We start from the raw sequence: 17010 nt of genomic DNA on the forward strand, positions 1-17010 counted from the left end.
CCAAGCTGGGAGATTAACCTTGTTACTTCTGGAAATGACTCCAGATAAAAGCACAATCTTCTTGCGCACCTTTTTTACCTCTGGCATTTTACCCCTGTGAATAACTTCTCCTGCTTTTTGCTTTGTTTGCAGCTCTACGTTTACTCAACCCAAGCTGAAAGCAACCCTCCAAATGTCCCTGCTCAGCTTTCCCCAACTTTCCATTCCCTGACTGCCTTGGTCGATTCAGATGGACTTCTAGCTAAGCCTGTCTGAAGGTTCTGTCTGAACCTTGAGCTATTGCAGGCTAGTGGAAACAGCCCAAGAGTATTAGTAACTGGAAGTGTCTCACCACAAAGGCTATGAGTCATTAGGAAAGAAACTTCACTGCACTTACTTGCTGATTGAAAAAAAAAAAACATTAAGCCACCCCTAGGTTCTCCCAGTTTGGTATGTAATAGACATTTTTAAAATTGGTTTCTGCAAGACTTGATCATCCTTCCCTGCTCCTCATTAATGCAGCCTTTTTTTTTTTACAGGACTCTGGTGCAAGCTTTTAAAAAGCGCATTTCTCTGAAGGAGGCAATGCATAATGCAGCTATTAAAGCAGATGAGCCCCCCCCCTTTTTCTTTGCAAGTTTGAGCAGAAACCTGAAAAAAATAAAATAAAAGGAGGGGGGATATTTTTACAAATGGCAGAGAGGAGGCAGGTTTGCAGGAGTTCTGCATTATTTGCAAAGTGCGCACGGCCTTGTTGCAGGTTTTGACAATGTAGGGACTTCGATTCTCAGCATTGCATTCAAGCTGACCCCTCGGTCCTCCTCACCACCTATCTCAAAACCCTGAAAAAGCCAAAAAGGGAGGTAGCACATTCTTCATTTGAGCTGTTGGAAGAAATATCCTTCTAGGTTCAGTTCCAAGTGGGGAGAAAGACACTGGAAACATGGCAGCTGTTTGGAAAGATGGTTTTAATGGTGGACAGGATCACATGCCTTGAAGATGTTGGGTGAAAAAAAGGGAAGAGATGCTGAGAATCCCTGGGTTTTATGCCCTCTCTGGGTTTTGAACTTCCTGGGGCATAGGAAGGGTATCCTGATTGGTTGCTGTCAGAGGTAATCACTAGCTTTGTAGGTTTTCTCTGTGCTAGGTTTGGTTGAAACATGGTGGGTGGTGCAATGAAGGGTAATGAAATGGCTCTGCTTGAAGGGGGTAGGTCTTTGTTATGTAGAATAGACTGGCCCAGTCCTTAATGACCCATTAACAAAGGTGTGTCTGTGGGGGGGGTGAGTTTGTTTCCCCACTTAGAACTGAACCCAGAAGGACATTTCTTCCAACAATGGGGGGGGGGGGAATCATCCAAATAGTCTCACACACACCCCAGCCGTGAACTGCTTCATTTGGGACTTGTGAAGAAAACTTCAGGTTTGCAAATGGGAGTTGTGCTGCAGAATCAACAAGCCATCTTCTATGCAGTTTCAAAAGCACAAAATGTGACCTCACAGCTTCCTTTCTGGAGCAGGGAGCTGGCAGGTACCAGATTTTCCATCAATGTGGGCCTGTAGTCCTTCTGGAGAACTGTATGTGTGTTTCCTGGTGAACAGCAGAGGTCAGCATGCTTACCTGCCGAAGTCAGAGAAGATCACAAGATCATGCAGGTGTTGAGTTGAATCAGGAAAACAGCAAAAACCACATGTGGAGATAAATTTAGTCAAAGCTGTGAATGATTCCAATGGGCATTTTTAAAGCAGCCAAGGGATGCATTAGCCTGACTATTTTCTTATCTCACAGCTATTTATACTCATAAGCTAAAACAGTCCCCCCACTTCTCTTTAAAGTATGACTTGGTAATAACACTAGCTTCTTATTTAGAAATTTTATTTGATTTTCCAGGATTTTTTTTGCCTTCTGCTTCCTCCATTTCCTCTGATCCCAATAAGGTAATTTGTAGAATAGAATGGTTAATTAACAACTATAGACTGTTTTGGAAAGCAATATTAAATATTTGCACGCTGCTTTTGTATTGTGCGGAGTTTAGGATAAAAGCACCATTAAGAAGTAGTAGTTTCCTCTTATTCTGGCACAAATAGCACTATATAAATATCTATACTACCTCTGCGATAATGCTGCTGCTCCAGGAGCTGGCTGCTGCCCAGCTCCTATTGAACACTTGGTGCTACTTCTAACCCATCCCGTTTGGTTCCTCTTTTCCAAGGCTGTTTTGCTTTTGGTATGTTACCAAAAACACCAGGCTGAGAGGTCAGGCAGAGAAGGAACACAGGACGAAGAGGGAGGAAAGAGCTCTCTTGATGTGCTATGAGACTGAGTGTACACTCATTGCATCACTTACTCTTAGGATTGATTTAGAGCTGCCTGCAACTGTCCATAGGCGTCACCCAGTGGTGGGTTCCAGATCCCGTTCCAACCGGTATGGTTGGAACGGGCCGGGTGGCATCCACATGGACGTGTGCAGCGCGCGAATGTGTCTCACTGCCTCCATGAGCCTCCGCGACGCTAAAGCTTCTCAGCGGAGCATCACGCAGGCGCTATACGCGCCATACGCATGTGCGGAAGCCTTAAAAGACAGGTAAGGAGCTCAGGCGGGTGGGTGGGCCCTCCGGAGCACTGTACTGGAATGGTATCCGGTGCTCCAGGCAGGCTCCAGTACGGCCATACCGGGTTGTACTGCCTGCAGCCCACCACTGGCATCACCCCATATCTATGCTGCAAAGGGGTTGATGGCTAAACATAGGTTGCAGATGGCTACAGATGGGCCAACGTGCACATTTCCCAAATTCTAACTGCATGCGTTGATTGATTGAGCTGACTTCCTGTTTTGTGCTTTGCTGTTTGAATGCCACCTAGTCAGAATGTTGCATTTGAAGAAATATAAAGGCAACTGTCCTCAAACAACAGACGCATATATTCCCTGATGTGCAGTAGCAGAGAAGTCTGCTCAACCTTTTACTCTGTCCCATCAACTTGTCAACTTGTTGGTCTTCCAGGGGATTACCACAGAGTTTCCAACCTTTGCAGCTTTGCAGACTGACGGGGCTGGTGGAGGTGAGCAGTGAGGGGAGAGGGGATGCTTTCTGGGCAAGTGGCCGGCAAGTGTGTGTGTCAGGCAAATGGAGCACATGTGCATGTGCTCACCCATTGCTCATGCAAATTGAGATGCGTGCACATGCACATGTTCTTACCCACCACTTTTGCAGCCCAGTTCTGAATGAGTCATGGTCCACTAGTGGGCCACGGCTTGGGGGTTGGGGGAGCCCCTGGATTAACAGATGCATGTTCATCTGAATAGCAATAGCAATAGCAGTTAGATTTATATACCACTTCATAGTGCTTTTATAGCCCTCTCTAAGCAGTTTTTACAGAGTCAGCGTATTTCCCCCAACAATCTGGGTTCTCATTATACCCACCTTGGAAGGATGGAAGGCTGAGACAACCTTGAGCCAGTGAGATTTGAACTGCCAAACTGCTTGCAATTGGCAGGCAGCAGAAGTAGCCTGAAGTACTGCACTCTAGCCACTGCACCACCTCAAGCCCAAATGACCTTTACTAGCACAGAGGCAGTCTTCATTCTAGGTCCTCATTGATTTGTCCCCAAACTGGCTCCATCCCATTTCAAATGGAGCAATGACTGGCAATCCTGGGTAGCAGGGGAGAAGACGAAGACAGAGGAATCCCCCAAATGCTGTCCTGAAATCTTGCATTAAAGCTGTAAGGCCAGCCCCAGTCACTGGCCATGTTGCTGAGGCAGAGCAGGGCTTGGCAATGAGGGAGCACAAGACCAGAGGAATGCACAATAACATCGCCATAAGAAAGAGCCCGCTGTGTTGCCTATTGTCCAGTATTTCTGTGTTCTCGTGGAGCCTTTCCCTACACAGTTTTCCCACTATTTTTCAAATGCCTAGATATTTCACTGCATTTCTCCCTCTTCTTCTGAGAGTGGTCTTTCACTGATCTTTTCCCCCTAGGGATATTTCTCTCTGTTCCCCTATTGCTCCACATGACTTTGTACCATGTTTTTGCTGTGTTATCTCTTCTCTGCCTAATGTGAAGTCTAGATGACCCATGTCAAGCATTGTTGCTTGAAATTTCTTTTGCTTTCCTCCTCTCCCAACCAAAGACCAATGTCTTGCCTTCAAAACACCTGACTAGCTTTTAAAGGACTGGCATTGGGTTACCTTTAAAATAATCTTCCCTCCTTGAGGAAGGAAGATGAGAAGTGGATGGCTTTCCAAGTAGGAACTCAGCAGCCATTTTCAATGAGCTTCAAGGTGCTTTTTCCCCCTTTCTGGAGAAGAAGAGATGTCTGCCTTTGTATCATTACAGGACCTATGTCTCTATACAAAGAGATCTACAACATTAAGAGCTGTGGTGGCACAGTGGTTAGAGTGCAGTACTGCGGGCTACTTCTGCTGACTGCCAGCAGTTTGGCAGATCGAATCTCACCAGGCTCAAGGTTGACTCAGCCTTCCATCCTCCCAAAGTGGATAAAATGAGGACCCAGATTGTTGGGGGCAATATGCTGACTCTGTAAACCGCTTAGCGAGGGCTGAAAAGCACTGTAAAGCGATATATAAGTCTAAGTGTATCGCTATTAAATGATTGGTCAACATGCAGCATGACAACAAAGGTTGTTATCTGATTGGCCAGCTTGGCTGAGTTTTTTTTAAAGTCATTCCCAGTCCAGTGAAGCGCACAAGTACAGCCATGCCCATGTCTGGAGAGCAGTGAAAATACAACCGTCTCAAAACAATTGGTTTGCTGCCGCCTGTCAGTTTAAACCAACGCTTATCCATTTGGAAATATTTGATTCCTATGAAATTTGTCAAATAGATTTCCCAGGTCTGAAATGTTACGGGGTTTCCTGCCTGAGCAGGGGGTTGGACTAGAAGACCTCCGAGGTGCCTTCCAACTCTTATTATTCTGTTATTCTGCTTTCCCATCCTGGCTTTCCCACAAAAATAGTGCTGAGCTTTGTTGCTGCTGTCTGTACGCTGTTTAACTCCCACTGATGTTTGCTTCTCCAATTAACTTTACTTTTGTGCTATTAACTGTTGCCAGGGCTGGGTAGAAATGAAGGGCAACAATGCACAGTAGAAGGAAAAACACCCCTTATTATACTCTGCCCTGAGGCCCTGCGAGACTCCCCCTCCCCCTCCCCCAACACACACACACACACACACACACACACACACAAAGCACAATCAGGAGAATTTCAAATTGTGGAGAGCTGAATGTTTGGAAAGCATCTCCTTTTCTGAGGATTTCTCCCCCTTCTGTGCCCTCCATCTTTAAATCAGCAAGTTTACATTGAAAACCTTCCTCGTCCCCTGAATCGTAAGACAAAAAGGCCCTTATGCTCAGCTGGAGCGAAAAGCTCAGCAAGTCAAGCAGCTGGGCGAAGGAGGGCTTTGCCATTCTGAAGGGGTCCATTATGGTGCCTCCTTCTCGGATGAATGGAAGGGCGAGAAAACCGGAGGCCTCTCTCTCCGCACCTCTGTGCTATTGCCGTCTTCCAGCAACAGAGGGAACCTTTTTACTGGAAAGCATGAAGAAGTAGCAAAATCCCTCCAGAAAAAAATGTCCTGTAATTCCCAGCCAGTGCTTGGGGTGCCGGCTCTGGGAGGAGTGGCAGGTGCTCTTGGTGGGGCTGGGGGTGTTAGTCTGGGTTGGCTCTGCACCCGCCTTGGGCCCTTGAATTGTTTCCAAAGGAGATTATCATCTCAAGCAAGAAAATGGGGAAAGAAGGATTGGCAACATTTTATTATTTTTTAAACCTAGGCGTGGAGAGACCTATGTTAAAAACTTTTGGTGCAACTGAGAGGGAGTTTTCTTTTTAGTTATTATAGTATACTTGATAGCAGCAACAACAACAGCAGCCATATGACTTAACTTTAACTGTGGAGGAACAAGTTCTTTTCTACCAGTTCTGCCCTCAAATTTCACCCCGTCTAGTCAGTTTTCCTGATCACCTGGCACTATTTTATTTATAGTTGCTGTTATCTAATCACTGTTACTTTGTTTTTCTTAATGTGGCCATGTTTTATTTAACTATTTATAAAACTAAGCTGTAATTTCATCTTTCTGATGTTATAATTAGATTTCACTATGATTTTTATTTGCTATCTCAATTTTTTTACTTCATTTTTTGAACTGATCAATGATTGTAATAAAGCATTGCTATTACTGCCATTGGAGTGGACCAAACCAATTTATTCTTATGACTCATTGTTTTAGGATGATTTCAAGGGAGCGGAGAAATCCCTGGTTAAAGCTCACATAATTAAAGCAATTGCTAAACCATGGAGTTATTTCCCCACTATGGACACACAACCAGGTGGATGCGTGAAATAGGTATCTTCTGGTTCTTAAGCAGTAGAAAATTAGGCTGGTGCAAAATTTGCTACCCTGATTGCTAAGCTGGGTAATATGACATGAACAAGGTAAAGGGTGCTAATTTTGCGGTTTTAATTTGGAATAGGTTGTAGGAAGTTATCACCCAGCCCTCTCCCAGAAAAATGAAATATCCTAGGAAATATTGAAAAGGCAGAATATTACATTTCCCTGGATGTGAAAAGGAAGAAACATGTTTTAAAGAGAGAATAGCTCCCTGCAGCTTCCTGCCCCCACCCACTCTGTCAATGGGCCCTTAAGATGGCCAAGCCAGTCCCTTTACATAATAAAGAGTTCTCCCCTTGAGCTCCAGGGGGGTGGGATTAAGGCATGATAATATTGGCCCTTTACCCAACTCGCCACATGGCATCCAAACCTGGATTCAAAACACAGCCTAGAGAGTTGCCCCTGCATGGCCCCAAGGGAGTCTGACAACCAATCAGAATACAAGCTCAAGATCAAAGGCCAGAGAGGGCATAAAACCAGGGACTTTCAGCATCTCAGCCCTTCCCTTCTCTTTTTCTCCACCAACATGTGATCATCTTTTTCTATTCAGGACTCAAGCCATGTGGTCTTGTCCACCATTAAAACCATCTTTCCAAGCAGCCTCCATGTCTCCAGTGTCTTTTTCCCCACTTGGAGCCGAACCCAGAATAACATTTCTTCCAACAAGGTTTAAGGAAAGAAATCGGTGGATTCTTTCAGCTTTGTTTCCCCTGTTTCCATGAAACATGCAGCCAAGCTACCAATCCTTGAATTGAATGGGGTGAGTGTCGGTAATGCTCAGAACAACATATTTTGCTTCCTATCAAATTGTCAACATATCAGGTCAAGATGTAGAGTGTTTGTGTCTAGAATCTATCAGTCAGACTCCTTCGGAACATGGATCTAATGTGCCGAATCTGGCAAGTGCCTTTGGAAGTACCAGTCAGGTATTAAAACAGGCAAGTACCTTTGTGGAATCTAGGTATCTGCTCTCTCCAGCAGCCCAGACAAAATTGACCAGGCGGGGAGGGGGTGACCCTTGCATCTGGAAGGGAGGAAGTGTGTAACCCGGCAAATAAAAGCCTGTAGGATCTGGGCAGTTCCTGAGTCATTATTAACCACATTGTCAGAGAAACCTCTCAGACCACATTCACAGAACAAATTGTGATGGGACATTAAAACACTCTTTTATAAGTGGACCTGATAAAAATGACTTTAAGCTGACTGGGGCCAGAGATGAGATAAAGACAACATCATGAGGATATCGGATAATGTAGGATAATTATAAGGCATGTTTATGCTTTGGTTAAGGCAGAGGTGAGCAATTATGGTCCCTTTACGCCTTGTGGACTTCAATTCCCAGAATTCCTGAGCCAACCATGCTGAGCCCTGCTGGCTCAGGAATTCTGGGAGTTGAAGTCCATAGGTTGTAAAAGGGCCATAGATGCTCACCCCTGGTTTAGGGGATTGTTAGGATGATCCTTAGTCAAATTATCCATCCTTACATGACAACTTACTTTCCCCATGCAAAGCAAGCAGTTTGACCCTGAGTTGGCAGGTGCTAAATCAGTCATACATTTGATATCTTTCATCCCATCATGAATGTTCCAAAAATGAAATATGTAAAATTTGCTTATTATGCTATTGATTTATATTCATAAGATATAGGACAGTTCTCTTAAGATGTAAAGCAACTGCAGTGGTTCATTAGCTAGAGTGGATGTACTGCATAACATATATCAAAATATACATTTTGCATGCAAATGTTGCTTTAGTCAAGTTTGTGGTGCTAAAATCACCATTTCCAGTTGCCTCATTATAAATTATCTAAAGAATATAAGCCTATGAAAAAGTCATTTGCAAAAAAAAACAACCACCACCAACTGCTTTACTTTATTTATTGAGCACAATGAAGTGTGATATGTACATTAAATCTCAAAAATTACAAAGGTTTTTGGCTTTATTCTTTCCTGACCACTCCCCTCATTTTCTTTCTAAGGGAATCCCATTCTTTTTTCCCCTTTCTCCCTGGCAGTTGAGTTTTCTTTCAGCCAGGACTTTCAAAGCCAACCTTCAAAACTGCTCTTCTCGCTTAGCTCAGCTCAATTCTGGAAAGGACGCCATAAACCAGGGTCTCCAAACTTGGCAACTTTAAGACTTGTGAACTTCAACCAACATGGCTGGTTGGGGAATTCTGGGAATTGAAGTCCACAAGTCTTAAAATTGCCAAGTTTAGAAATCTCTGCCATAGACTGTGTGTGGAGGCTGGGTTTTCCAGTCCTCCTTGAGTAGGCAAAAAGCTAACATGAAATGTGCTGAATCAGTATCCATCCCCATCGATCAGGGGTGGGATTCTACCGGTTTGGACCAGTTCAGGTGAACTGGTAGCTCTGACTATCATCTGGGAGCGATCCGGTTCACTCCGACTTTGAAGTGGCCCCACTCACCCACCCCTGTGCTATACTCACCTATATTTCCTTTTCCGAAGCCTACCTGATTGGCATGGCATAGTGGATTACCACGCCTTTTTTCCTCACCGGCAGTAACGCAGAAGGTGAGTTTTCTGTAAAGCGTGCACATATGCACAGCGCACCTCAGGTGTGTTTGCGCGCAAAGCGTGTGTTCAGAAAACCAGTTGTTAAACCGATCCCACCCCTACCCATCGTGCCAATGATGTCCCTGCAAGTTGTGTGAAGCAAAATGATTGGATTATCCTCTGATCCTCTGATTTTACTCCAGATGCTACCAGGGAATTTTATGTCAGTTGATGAGTTGAAGCTGGAACAGGGCGGGAAAGTTTTGCTCCAATGTGCTTTGTGTCCTTGACTATGAGGTGATCTGAGTCTCTCTCCTCCTCCTCCCCTCCTCACACACACACTAACTATTAACATGCAAAGCATAAAAATACTCCTCAGAAAAGAGAGGAAAGGGCCCCTTCTCAGCATTACGTCACGATTGCACAGTTTCATCTTTGCACAAAGTTCTGTTCTCTCCTCATTCAAAGTCGTCTCACTCACCCATGGCTAAGATGCGGAAAGCTCACTCAACTTCACTTAGTTTCATTTAAGGGGCAGGGGGGATGTAGTAAACCTGTTTGGAAGCCAGACCTTCCCGCTTGCTTGACGCTGTTGGGTTCTTCTTCCTTCCTTCCTTCCTTCCTTCCTTCCTTCCTTCCTTCCTTCCCTCCCTCCCTCCCTCCCTCCCTCCCTCCCTCCCTCCCTCCTTCCTTCCATCTCAAACTCTTTCCCTCTTTCATGCTTATCATATCCCTTTTCTCCTCCTCTTTCCCAGCAACACCACTTCTGCTAGTAGCCACACTGAACAAACTAGCCAAGCCTGGCTGTGCTTTCCCTCTGCATGGAACTCTCTGCCCCACAGCTTGGTTTTTCTTCAGAGCACAGCTGATTGAGCCAGGAGGGCACCTCACAGTGGCCTCATGACTGAGGTGTTGGAAGGGGAGGCTGGGACTGGAAGTGAAGCGGGGTGGGGGGTAGGTGGGAAAGTTGAAGAGCTTAATGGCAGAGGAGACCATCCAGGAACCAGAGAAGAAGAAACCTCTGCTTCGGCATGAAATGGTCAAGAAGTACCCAGTTGCTCTTGTTTGACTTCTCCTCTGATAGAATTGGTGGCAAAATGCATTCGCTCTTTGCAACTGTCCCTGGGCATTCTTGGCTTCAGGGAAAACCCTCTTTTGACAGCATCCCAGCTAAAGGCCAAGGGTGACTTAAGGCTGCCCTGCTCAGAAGATGAGGACAAGATCAAGGCAATGTCACGGGGATCTATCAGGGAAAACAAAGCAAAACAACATCAAGGCACATCTGTGCTATGGTCATTTGCAAAGAGGAGGAAAGGCGCTTAGCCGTGTACTCATGCTAAAAGCTTGACCCTCATCAGATCAGACAGTGTCGGATAGGTCAACTCTACCAGCTTGCTAGCCTGAAAGCAAAGCTTTTTAATAACTAAAAGCATCGAAACTGAGATAGAGAACAGCCAGTTGGGAAGAGGTATCAGAGTAATTGCTTAGGACTGTGCCTCTGCTTGACTAACATGCAATTCCAATCAGGGGGAAGGAAGATCCTGTCCATCATTCCAAAATGTGCTTTCTGGCAAATTTCAGTCTTGGCTTACAACAATGAATCTGTGTCCCTGAAATAAAGATAAGAAAAGGCAAGAGCTATTGCCCGTCGCAAGGATCATTCTAATGCAACCTTGGAATCGTGGTCTGGTTGATAGCTGTCCTTCACAGCAACCACCCATCTTAGGCCTGAGTATGGAAAATCCAGCTGCAATAACAGTGCCTCACTTCACTATCTTCTGAATTGGGCATCTGGATGGTGTTTCTGGAATTGCAGAAGAGCAGGATGAGGCTGCCAAAATTGTGCCATGAAGACAGGAAAAAAGAAATTTGCTGGGAATGGGACTAAAATCTAAGTTGCCAGGCCCTTCCAGTGATGCCGAAAACAACGAATGAAGAAAAGGTCCCCCCGACTGGTCTTCAACAAGAACAACAGCTGCAACTGACTTTCTATTCTCTCTCCCTGCACTGCATCCACCCTACTGGGTCTTGATCTCAGTAATGACTTTATTTGGAAAATAAAACATGTAAATGCCAATAAACATGCTGTGTCCAACAATGAGATTAATCATTGTTTTCAAAACTCAGCACTCAAGTGCTCTTCAATGAATAAATAATAGCATCCCAGACATAACAATTGTTGATAAGAAAAACCAAAATGTTTTGCAACAGTGGATATTGCAATAGCTGGAAACAGCAGAATAGAAGAGAAAGAACTGGAGAAAATCACAAAATGCAAAGAAAGACCTGCAAATATAAGTTGAATGACTGTGGCAAACGAAAACAAAGATTGTACCAATAATAATAGGTACAATCCCCAAACTTCTGGATTACCACTTGAATACCATTGGTATTTGTGGGGGGGGGGGGGCAAGGGGGAATCACCATTAGTGAATTGCAAGAGGCAGCTTTATTTGGAACATCTTACATCCTCCAGTGATATCTTTAATACCATCAAACAACAACATCCAGCAGTAGAGGAAGCCAGCATAGCAATTGAATTGTTTTCATTCCCAAACCAGATATCCTCTCCTCTGCCTTGTCCTCAGAAATAACAAAGCACTATAATTTTAAAAGATGAAGTGAAATAAAGAACCAATGAGCCTTTGGAGCAGCACAAAAATAACCAAATAAGGTTGTCTGCATTGAAACTTGTTCCAAAGAAACAGCAAGCACAAGTATTAAAAGATGCCAATTCCATAATATCAAATACAAACACCAGCTCACTGCAAGAAACAAACCAACGAATGTACAGCATGGCTGCATTTATAACTGAATACTTTGGATGCAAAACCAACAAAAATGTCAAAGGATGCACCACCAACATGGAAAATCAGGCTGGAAAATAAGATCAGCATGCTAAGATTAGAAGCAAATAAGCTAGAATAGATAAAATAAAAAAGACTGAAGAATAATGACAAAAATACCTGATCAAGAAATATAACCTAGAAACAAGAAAGGTTAAAGAAGCAATGGAAATAAATAATGCAGCAAATAACAGTTACAGCCAAAAAGAAAAGCAGATATGAAGTTCAACTGCACATTACCTTCAATTTCAGTTGAATCAGAAATGTTTCTACCAATCCATCACTGGAGTCAGTACAATGAACCAACAACTGACAAGGGGGAAAAGTGCACTTTGGTCACAGCTATGGATACCCCAAAGAAATGCCACAAGAACATAGTTTAGCTAGAGAAGGTGGATAAGAATAAAAAAAGAAGCTGAAATGAAAGAACTTGTTATAATAGCAGAAATTGTGGAGAAAAGGGCAAGGAAGATCAAGAATTGGTCAGCATTAGATGAAGAAGAACTGCATTATTTTTGGTTGAAATATCTGACTGGTCTATACCTATTCATTGCCAAGCATTTTAACAAGGAAGTGAAATTGAAGATTAGTTAAGATCTTGCAAAATCTACCTGATAATGATAAGGGAAAAATAATGAAAACTGAAAGAATCAAGATGCCCTATGGAAGTAACATCACAAGTCTGGATGAAGAAGATCACTACTTGAGCATCCTTCAAGCTGACAAATTAAGTACATGGAAATTAAGAAGAAGGCTAGAAATGAATATATTATGAGGCTAAGGAAGATGATAAAGTCCAAACTTAGTGGAGGAAATATCAAGGCAATTAACACTTGGGCAATTTCGGTCATTAGAAATATAGTGGAATAATGAAATGGGTTCAAGCAGAATTAGAAGCCCTGGATAGGAAAACTAGAAAAATAATGATAATGAATCATGTCCTTCATTGACATAGCAACATTGATAGACTTTTGTTTTAACCAAGGAGCATAGGTGGGCATGGAATGTAGCAACTATACCAGTTGAAAAAGGAAAAAGGTCATTGGAAGAATATCTGAAGGACAGTGAGATAGATGCACTGAATACTGAAGAGATCACACTGACTTACAAGAAAGACCAAATGAAGAACAGAAAGGAGACATGGCAAGGCAAAGTATTACATGACCAGTATACAAAAACAAACTTAACAGGCAAAACCGTTAACAAGATGTGACAAGAGACAATAAAGCTAATTCTGGCCGCACAAGATCAAGTCTTAAAAACAAATGCATAAGAAGCCAGAGTTGAGAAGACAGCAACAGAAAGCAAACACCACCTTGGCAAAGAAGCCAAAGAAACAATAATAGACCACTATTCAGCTGCTGCAAGAAGATCACACAGACTGACTACAAACAACAGCATGACAAAGTAGCAACAATGCTGCATTGGAATATCTGCAAGAAATAAGCATGAAATAATGGGACCAAAAAAATAGACAAAATAATAGAAAATGAAGAAGTTAAAGTGCTCTGGGACTTTAGTATTTGAGCAGATAGCTACCTGTCACATAATACCCAAGACTTAACAATTGTCAATAAGACGAGCAAGTGGGCATTGCAGTACCTGTAGAAAGCAGAATAGAAAGGAAAGAACTGGAGAAGTTCAATGACAGGGCTGAGGATGCAAAATGTTATTTTCTATTTTATTCTGGATTTTTATAGAAAGAGCCTTCGTGGTTTGAAAAGTGTTAAGACTACTTGAAGCTTACACCATAGTTTTCCTTAATTCCCAGCTAAAAATAGCACACACACACACCCAAAAAAATCTCAACTTAGCAGAGGTTGGAAGGGCTTTGGGGAACTGAGAAACCCACGCTGCTCCTCGGTGCAATGAAAAATGTTTAATACTTAATGTGGTGCACAATGTTTTATTTGGGTAGGAAAGTGCAGTGAGGTCATAATGTGTGGTTTTGCTTCCAAGTTCACATCTGATAGAATGAATCATTTGGAATGTGACTAGATGGGTACACCATATAAAAATCTGCTATAAAAATGTCTATTAAAGATGAACTCCCTGCCTCAAAATCATTTCCTGTTCGAACAGATGCAGCAATGGATTGGTGTAATGGCTATAATTATCGTGATTATAGGCAATAATTTACGTATTCTTTTGCAATATACTGAAGAGTGGGATGCATTTCAGATGCTTTTCACAAAGATCTCCATATTACAAACAAGAGCTATTAGGGTAAGAGTTTTTGCATGTTTAAGCTCTGGACAAATTGATTTTTTATATGATGAAAATCACATTGTTAGCAAGCGATAAACACCAGATGGCATTTCTAGAGCGATAGATAAATCGAAAACTAAAGATTAATTGCTGTTTACTTCTATTTTAAAATACTTGTCAAAAAGACAACTGCCTCTCTGCTACATGCCTTTCATTCTTTCATATGTAATACATAACATATATCAGTAAACGAGAGTTACACAAGGGGTTTTCAGGGCAAACCTATAGTTTGTTAGCACTATATCATGCACAAATGTTGGAAAGCCTACTCTCAGGGCATTAGTGCAGTCCTAAGAACTCTTTTAATAGCTCACAGGTTTTCTTGTGGATGACCTCACGAAGTTTTCGAACGCGTCGGACACTTGAGGCCCCAACAAAACTATCCGGCTGTAAAACAGCCATTCCATTGTAGACCTCCCCCATGATGATGAGCTGGCCTTCCGTTGCTGTAATGTTGGGGCACGGACAGCTCCAGTTCATGTTTAACAAGGTGATTTCCAAAGGCTCCCTTCCCAGGAACTGGAGCCCCATTTTCTCATCCTTCAGAATCTCCTCCACCATCACCAGGGCATGGCCAGAATCCTGGTCCTCTGTCAGCTCCATGACACGGCCGAGGATCACAAAATCGCTTTTGCAGAAGCTGGTCACCAGCTTTTGCCGGGGTTTGCAAGCCTTGCAAACTTTACAGAGCCTATCCAGAGGGAAAGGACACGATTCCTCGCAGGCCTCTCGGCTTTCAAAATTATTCTCGTTGCCTCCGCAACCTCCGTAAATGAAAGACTGGCATTGTTTCGTCAAGCCGTTGTAGGCCCACCGGGGCGCGTAGGCTTTACAGTGGCCTTGCAGGGCCGGCAAGTTGCAGATGTTGACGGGGCCATTCATGCATGTCAACATACAGCTCTCGTAGGTCTCAAAATGATTGCGATTGCTATTGCAGTTCCCGTAAATGAAAGTAAAGCAGTTGTTTTTCTTTGCATCATAATACCATCTGGTTTGCTCTTCTCCGCAGTCTTCACTGTCGGGTTGCTTCAGGCACTCGTTGGTTGGAAAGTGAGTTTTATTCTGCACCGATTCGGGAGAAGTAGCTTCTCCTTGGAGGACCGACAATGGAAAATCAACCCTTAAAGCACCGCCAAGGTTTTTGGCTGTGCAGGTGTAAATCCCTGCATCTTGTAGTTGCGTGTTATAGATTACCAGCTGGGCAATATTGGTGACAACGATATTTCCTTGGACGTGGTTAGGCCTCATAATTACTTTCTCCTTATTCTCAGTCTCCTTCTCCCATGTGATTTCTGGTTTAGGCCGACCAGTGACATCACAAAGAAAGCTTACCGTCTCTCCAACGTAGGCCGACTGATGGGTTGGGTTGTTGACTAAAACAGGGGCGAGGATGTCTGTGATGGTAGTCTCCAAGTAAGCGGTGGTGGGTGGAGCTGTAGTCTCTGCTGGAACAGGGCTGGTGTTTGGCCAGGTGAGATGATAGCGACAAGTCACCACATTGAGGGTGATGCCTTTGGTACAGGCTTCTGCATCCATGTAGCACTTGTTGTAATAGGTGAGCCCATCAGACGCACAGGTAAAACTTGGCTCCTTTTCACACCTGTCTTTGCATTTGCAGACAGGCTGCCCATCCCAGATATCACATTCTGAACCTTGCTGGATGCACATGAATCGGTCACACGTGGCTTCTTTGGGCATCCCGACAGGTCCTTTCTTCCCTCTCACGTCCATGTACCGGGCTGCAACACAACTCCGTGTTCCACAAACGTTAGGGCAACATTTCTCGAACGTCTCACACTCCTAAGGTAAAAGGAAACAGATGCGATAAAGTGCTTGTGTGGGTAAATAAGGATCCTCATCAAGTCAGTAACTCTGTTAATGTCAGAGATCTCACTTTTGTGAAAGATCAACATCACCCAACTTTTGCCAGTATGGCCATCACATTTTAAAGGGCAACTTTTATTTCAAAATATCAGATGGCCAAGAATGGCAATATATGTGCTTTAGAATGGTTTGTTAAAATTCCCCAAGGGATGTCTGGAACAGATAGCCCAGGCTTTTTATTCTTTGGAGTTAGACCATCACAAATCAAAGTGCATATATTCAGTGGCCCAGGAAGCTCTATTCCAGGTGTCTCTCAACCTTGCAATTTTAAGAAGTCTGTATCTCAACGCCCAGATTTCCCCATACTGGTTGAGGTATTCTGGGAGTTAAAGTCCAGGCGCTTAAAGTTGTTAAAGTTGGGAAACACTGTTCTAGCTTATGGACAGAAGCAGAAGTAGGTTTCAGCCAGTTCGAGCCAGATTGGGCGAACCGGTAGTGGCGGCAGTGGGAGGATCTGCCCACCCACCTGGACGCTTTTGCGCATGCACACAAGCGTCGTGCGCATGGGTGCAAACTGGTAGTAAGATAAATTGAAACCCACCACTGGCAGAAGGCAGTACAGGAACTTCTATGTGTGAAGAGGTAGAAGGCAGGAATGGTTATGTCTCTTTCTTCTTTACAGAGATCTCCATCAACCCTAGAGCTAGCAGGAAGCAATACCACCATGACATTGGCTGTCCCCATGGCTCATCTCTATCCTACCCTCTATTGTCTCCATTCCCAGACACCACAACAATCACTTGACTTCCCTCCATGGGTGTCAAAGACAGATTTACACCCCATGAGGCCTCCCTTAGATGGCATCAGATTAAGATAACAAATGCACATTTATTGTTGCTGTAGCCAAGGGCAGCTCAAGCCTATCCTCCTGCTAGATTGCAGAAGAGATAAAGGCAGCCTTATGGGGGGATGTATCAGAGAAAGACAGTCAGGGCAACATGGCTGGTGTGGATGGAGAAAGCTCCTATGTGCAATTTACATTGATGTTTTGCCCCTAATGGGTGCAAAAAGAACTACAACAATCTTAATAATTTCTTTGCCTGAATCTCACTGATCATTAGAGCTAGATGACATGCAATTACACCGAAATGGCAAATGGAACTAATT

General features: G+C 43.6%; 1 protein-coding gene across 1 annotated transcript; it reads right to left on the reverse strand.

The window, feature by feature from the left end:
• Window positions 1-13225: 13225 nt before the first annotated feature.
• Window positions 13226-15819, reverse strand: WFIKKN2 (WAP, follistatin/kazal, immunoglobulin, kunitz and netrin domain containing 2). Its single transcript, XM_032238991.1, has one exon. It carries the CDS (start codon window positions 15748-15750, stop codon window positions 14299-14301), a length of 1452 nt encoding a protein of 483 aa, XP_032094882.1. The 5' UTR covers window positions 15751-15819; the 3' UTR covers window positions 13226-14298.
• Between the last annotated feature and the right edge of the window lie 1191 nt (window positions 15820-17010).

The sequence above is a fragment of the Thamnophis elegans genome, chromosome 2 (assembly GCF_009769535.1).
Source record: "Thamnophis elegans isolate rThaEle1 chromosome 2, rThaEle1.pri, whole genome shotgun sequence".
Lineage (NCBI taxonomy): Eukaryota > Metazoa > Chordata > Lepidosauria > Squamata > Colubridae > Thamnophis > Thamnophis elegans.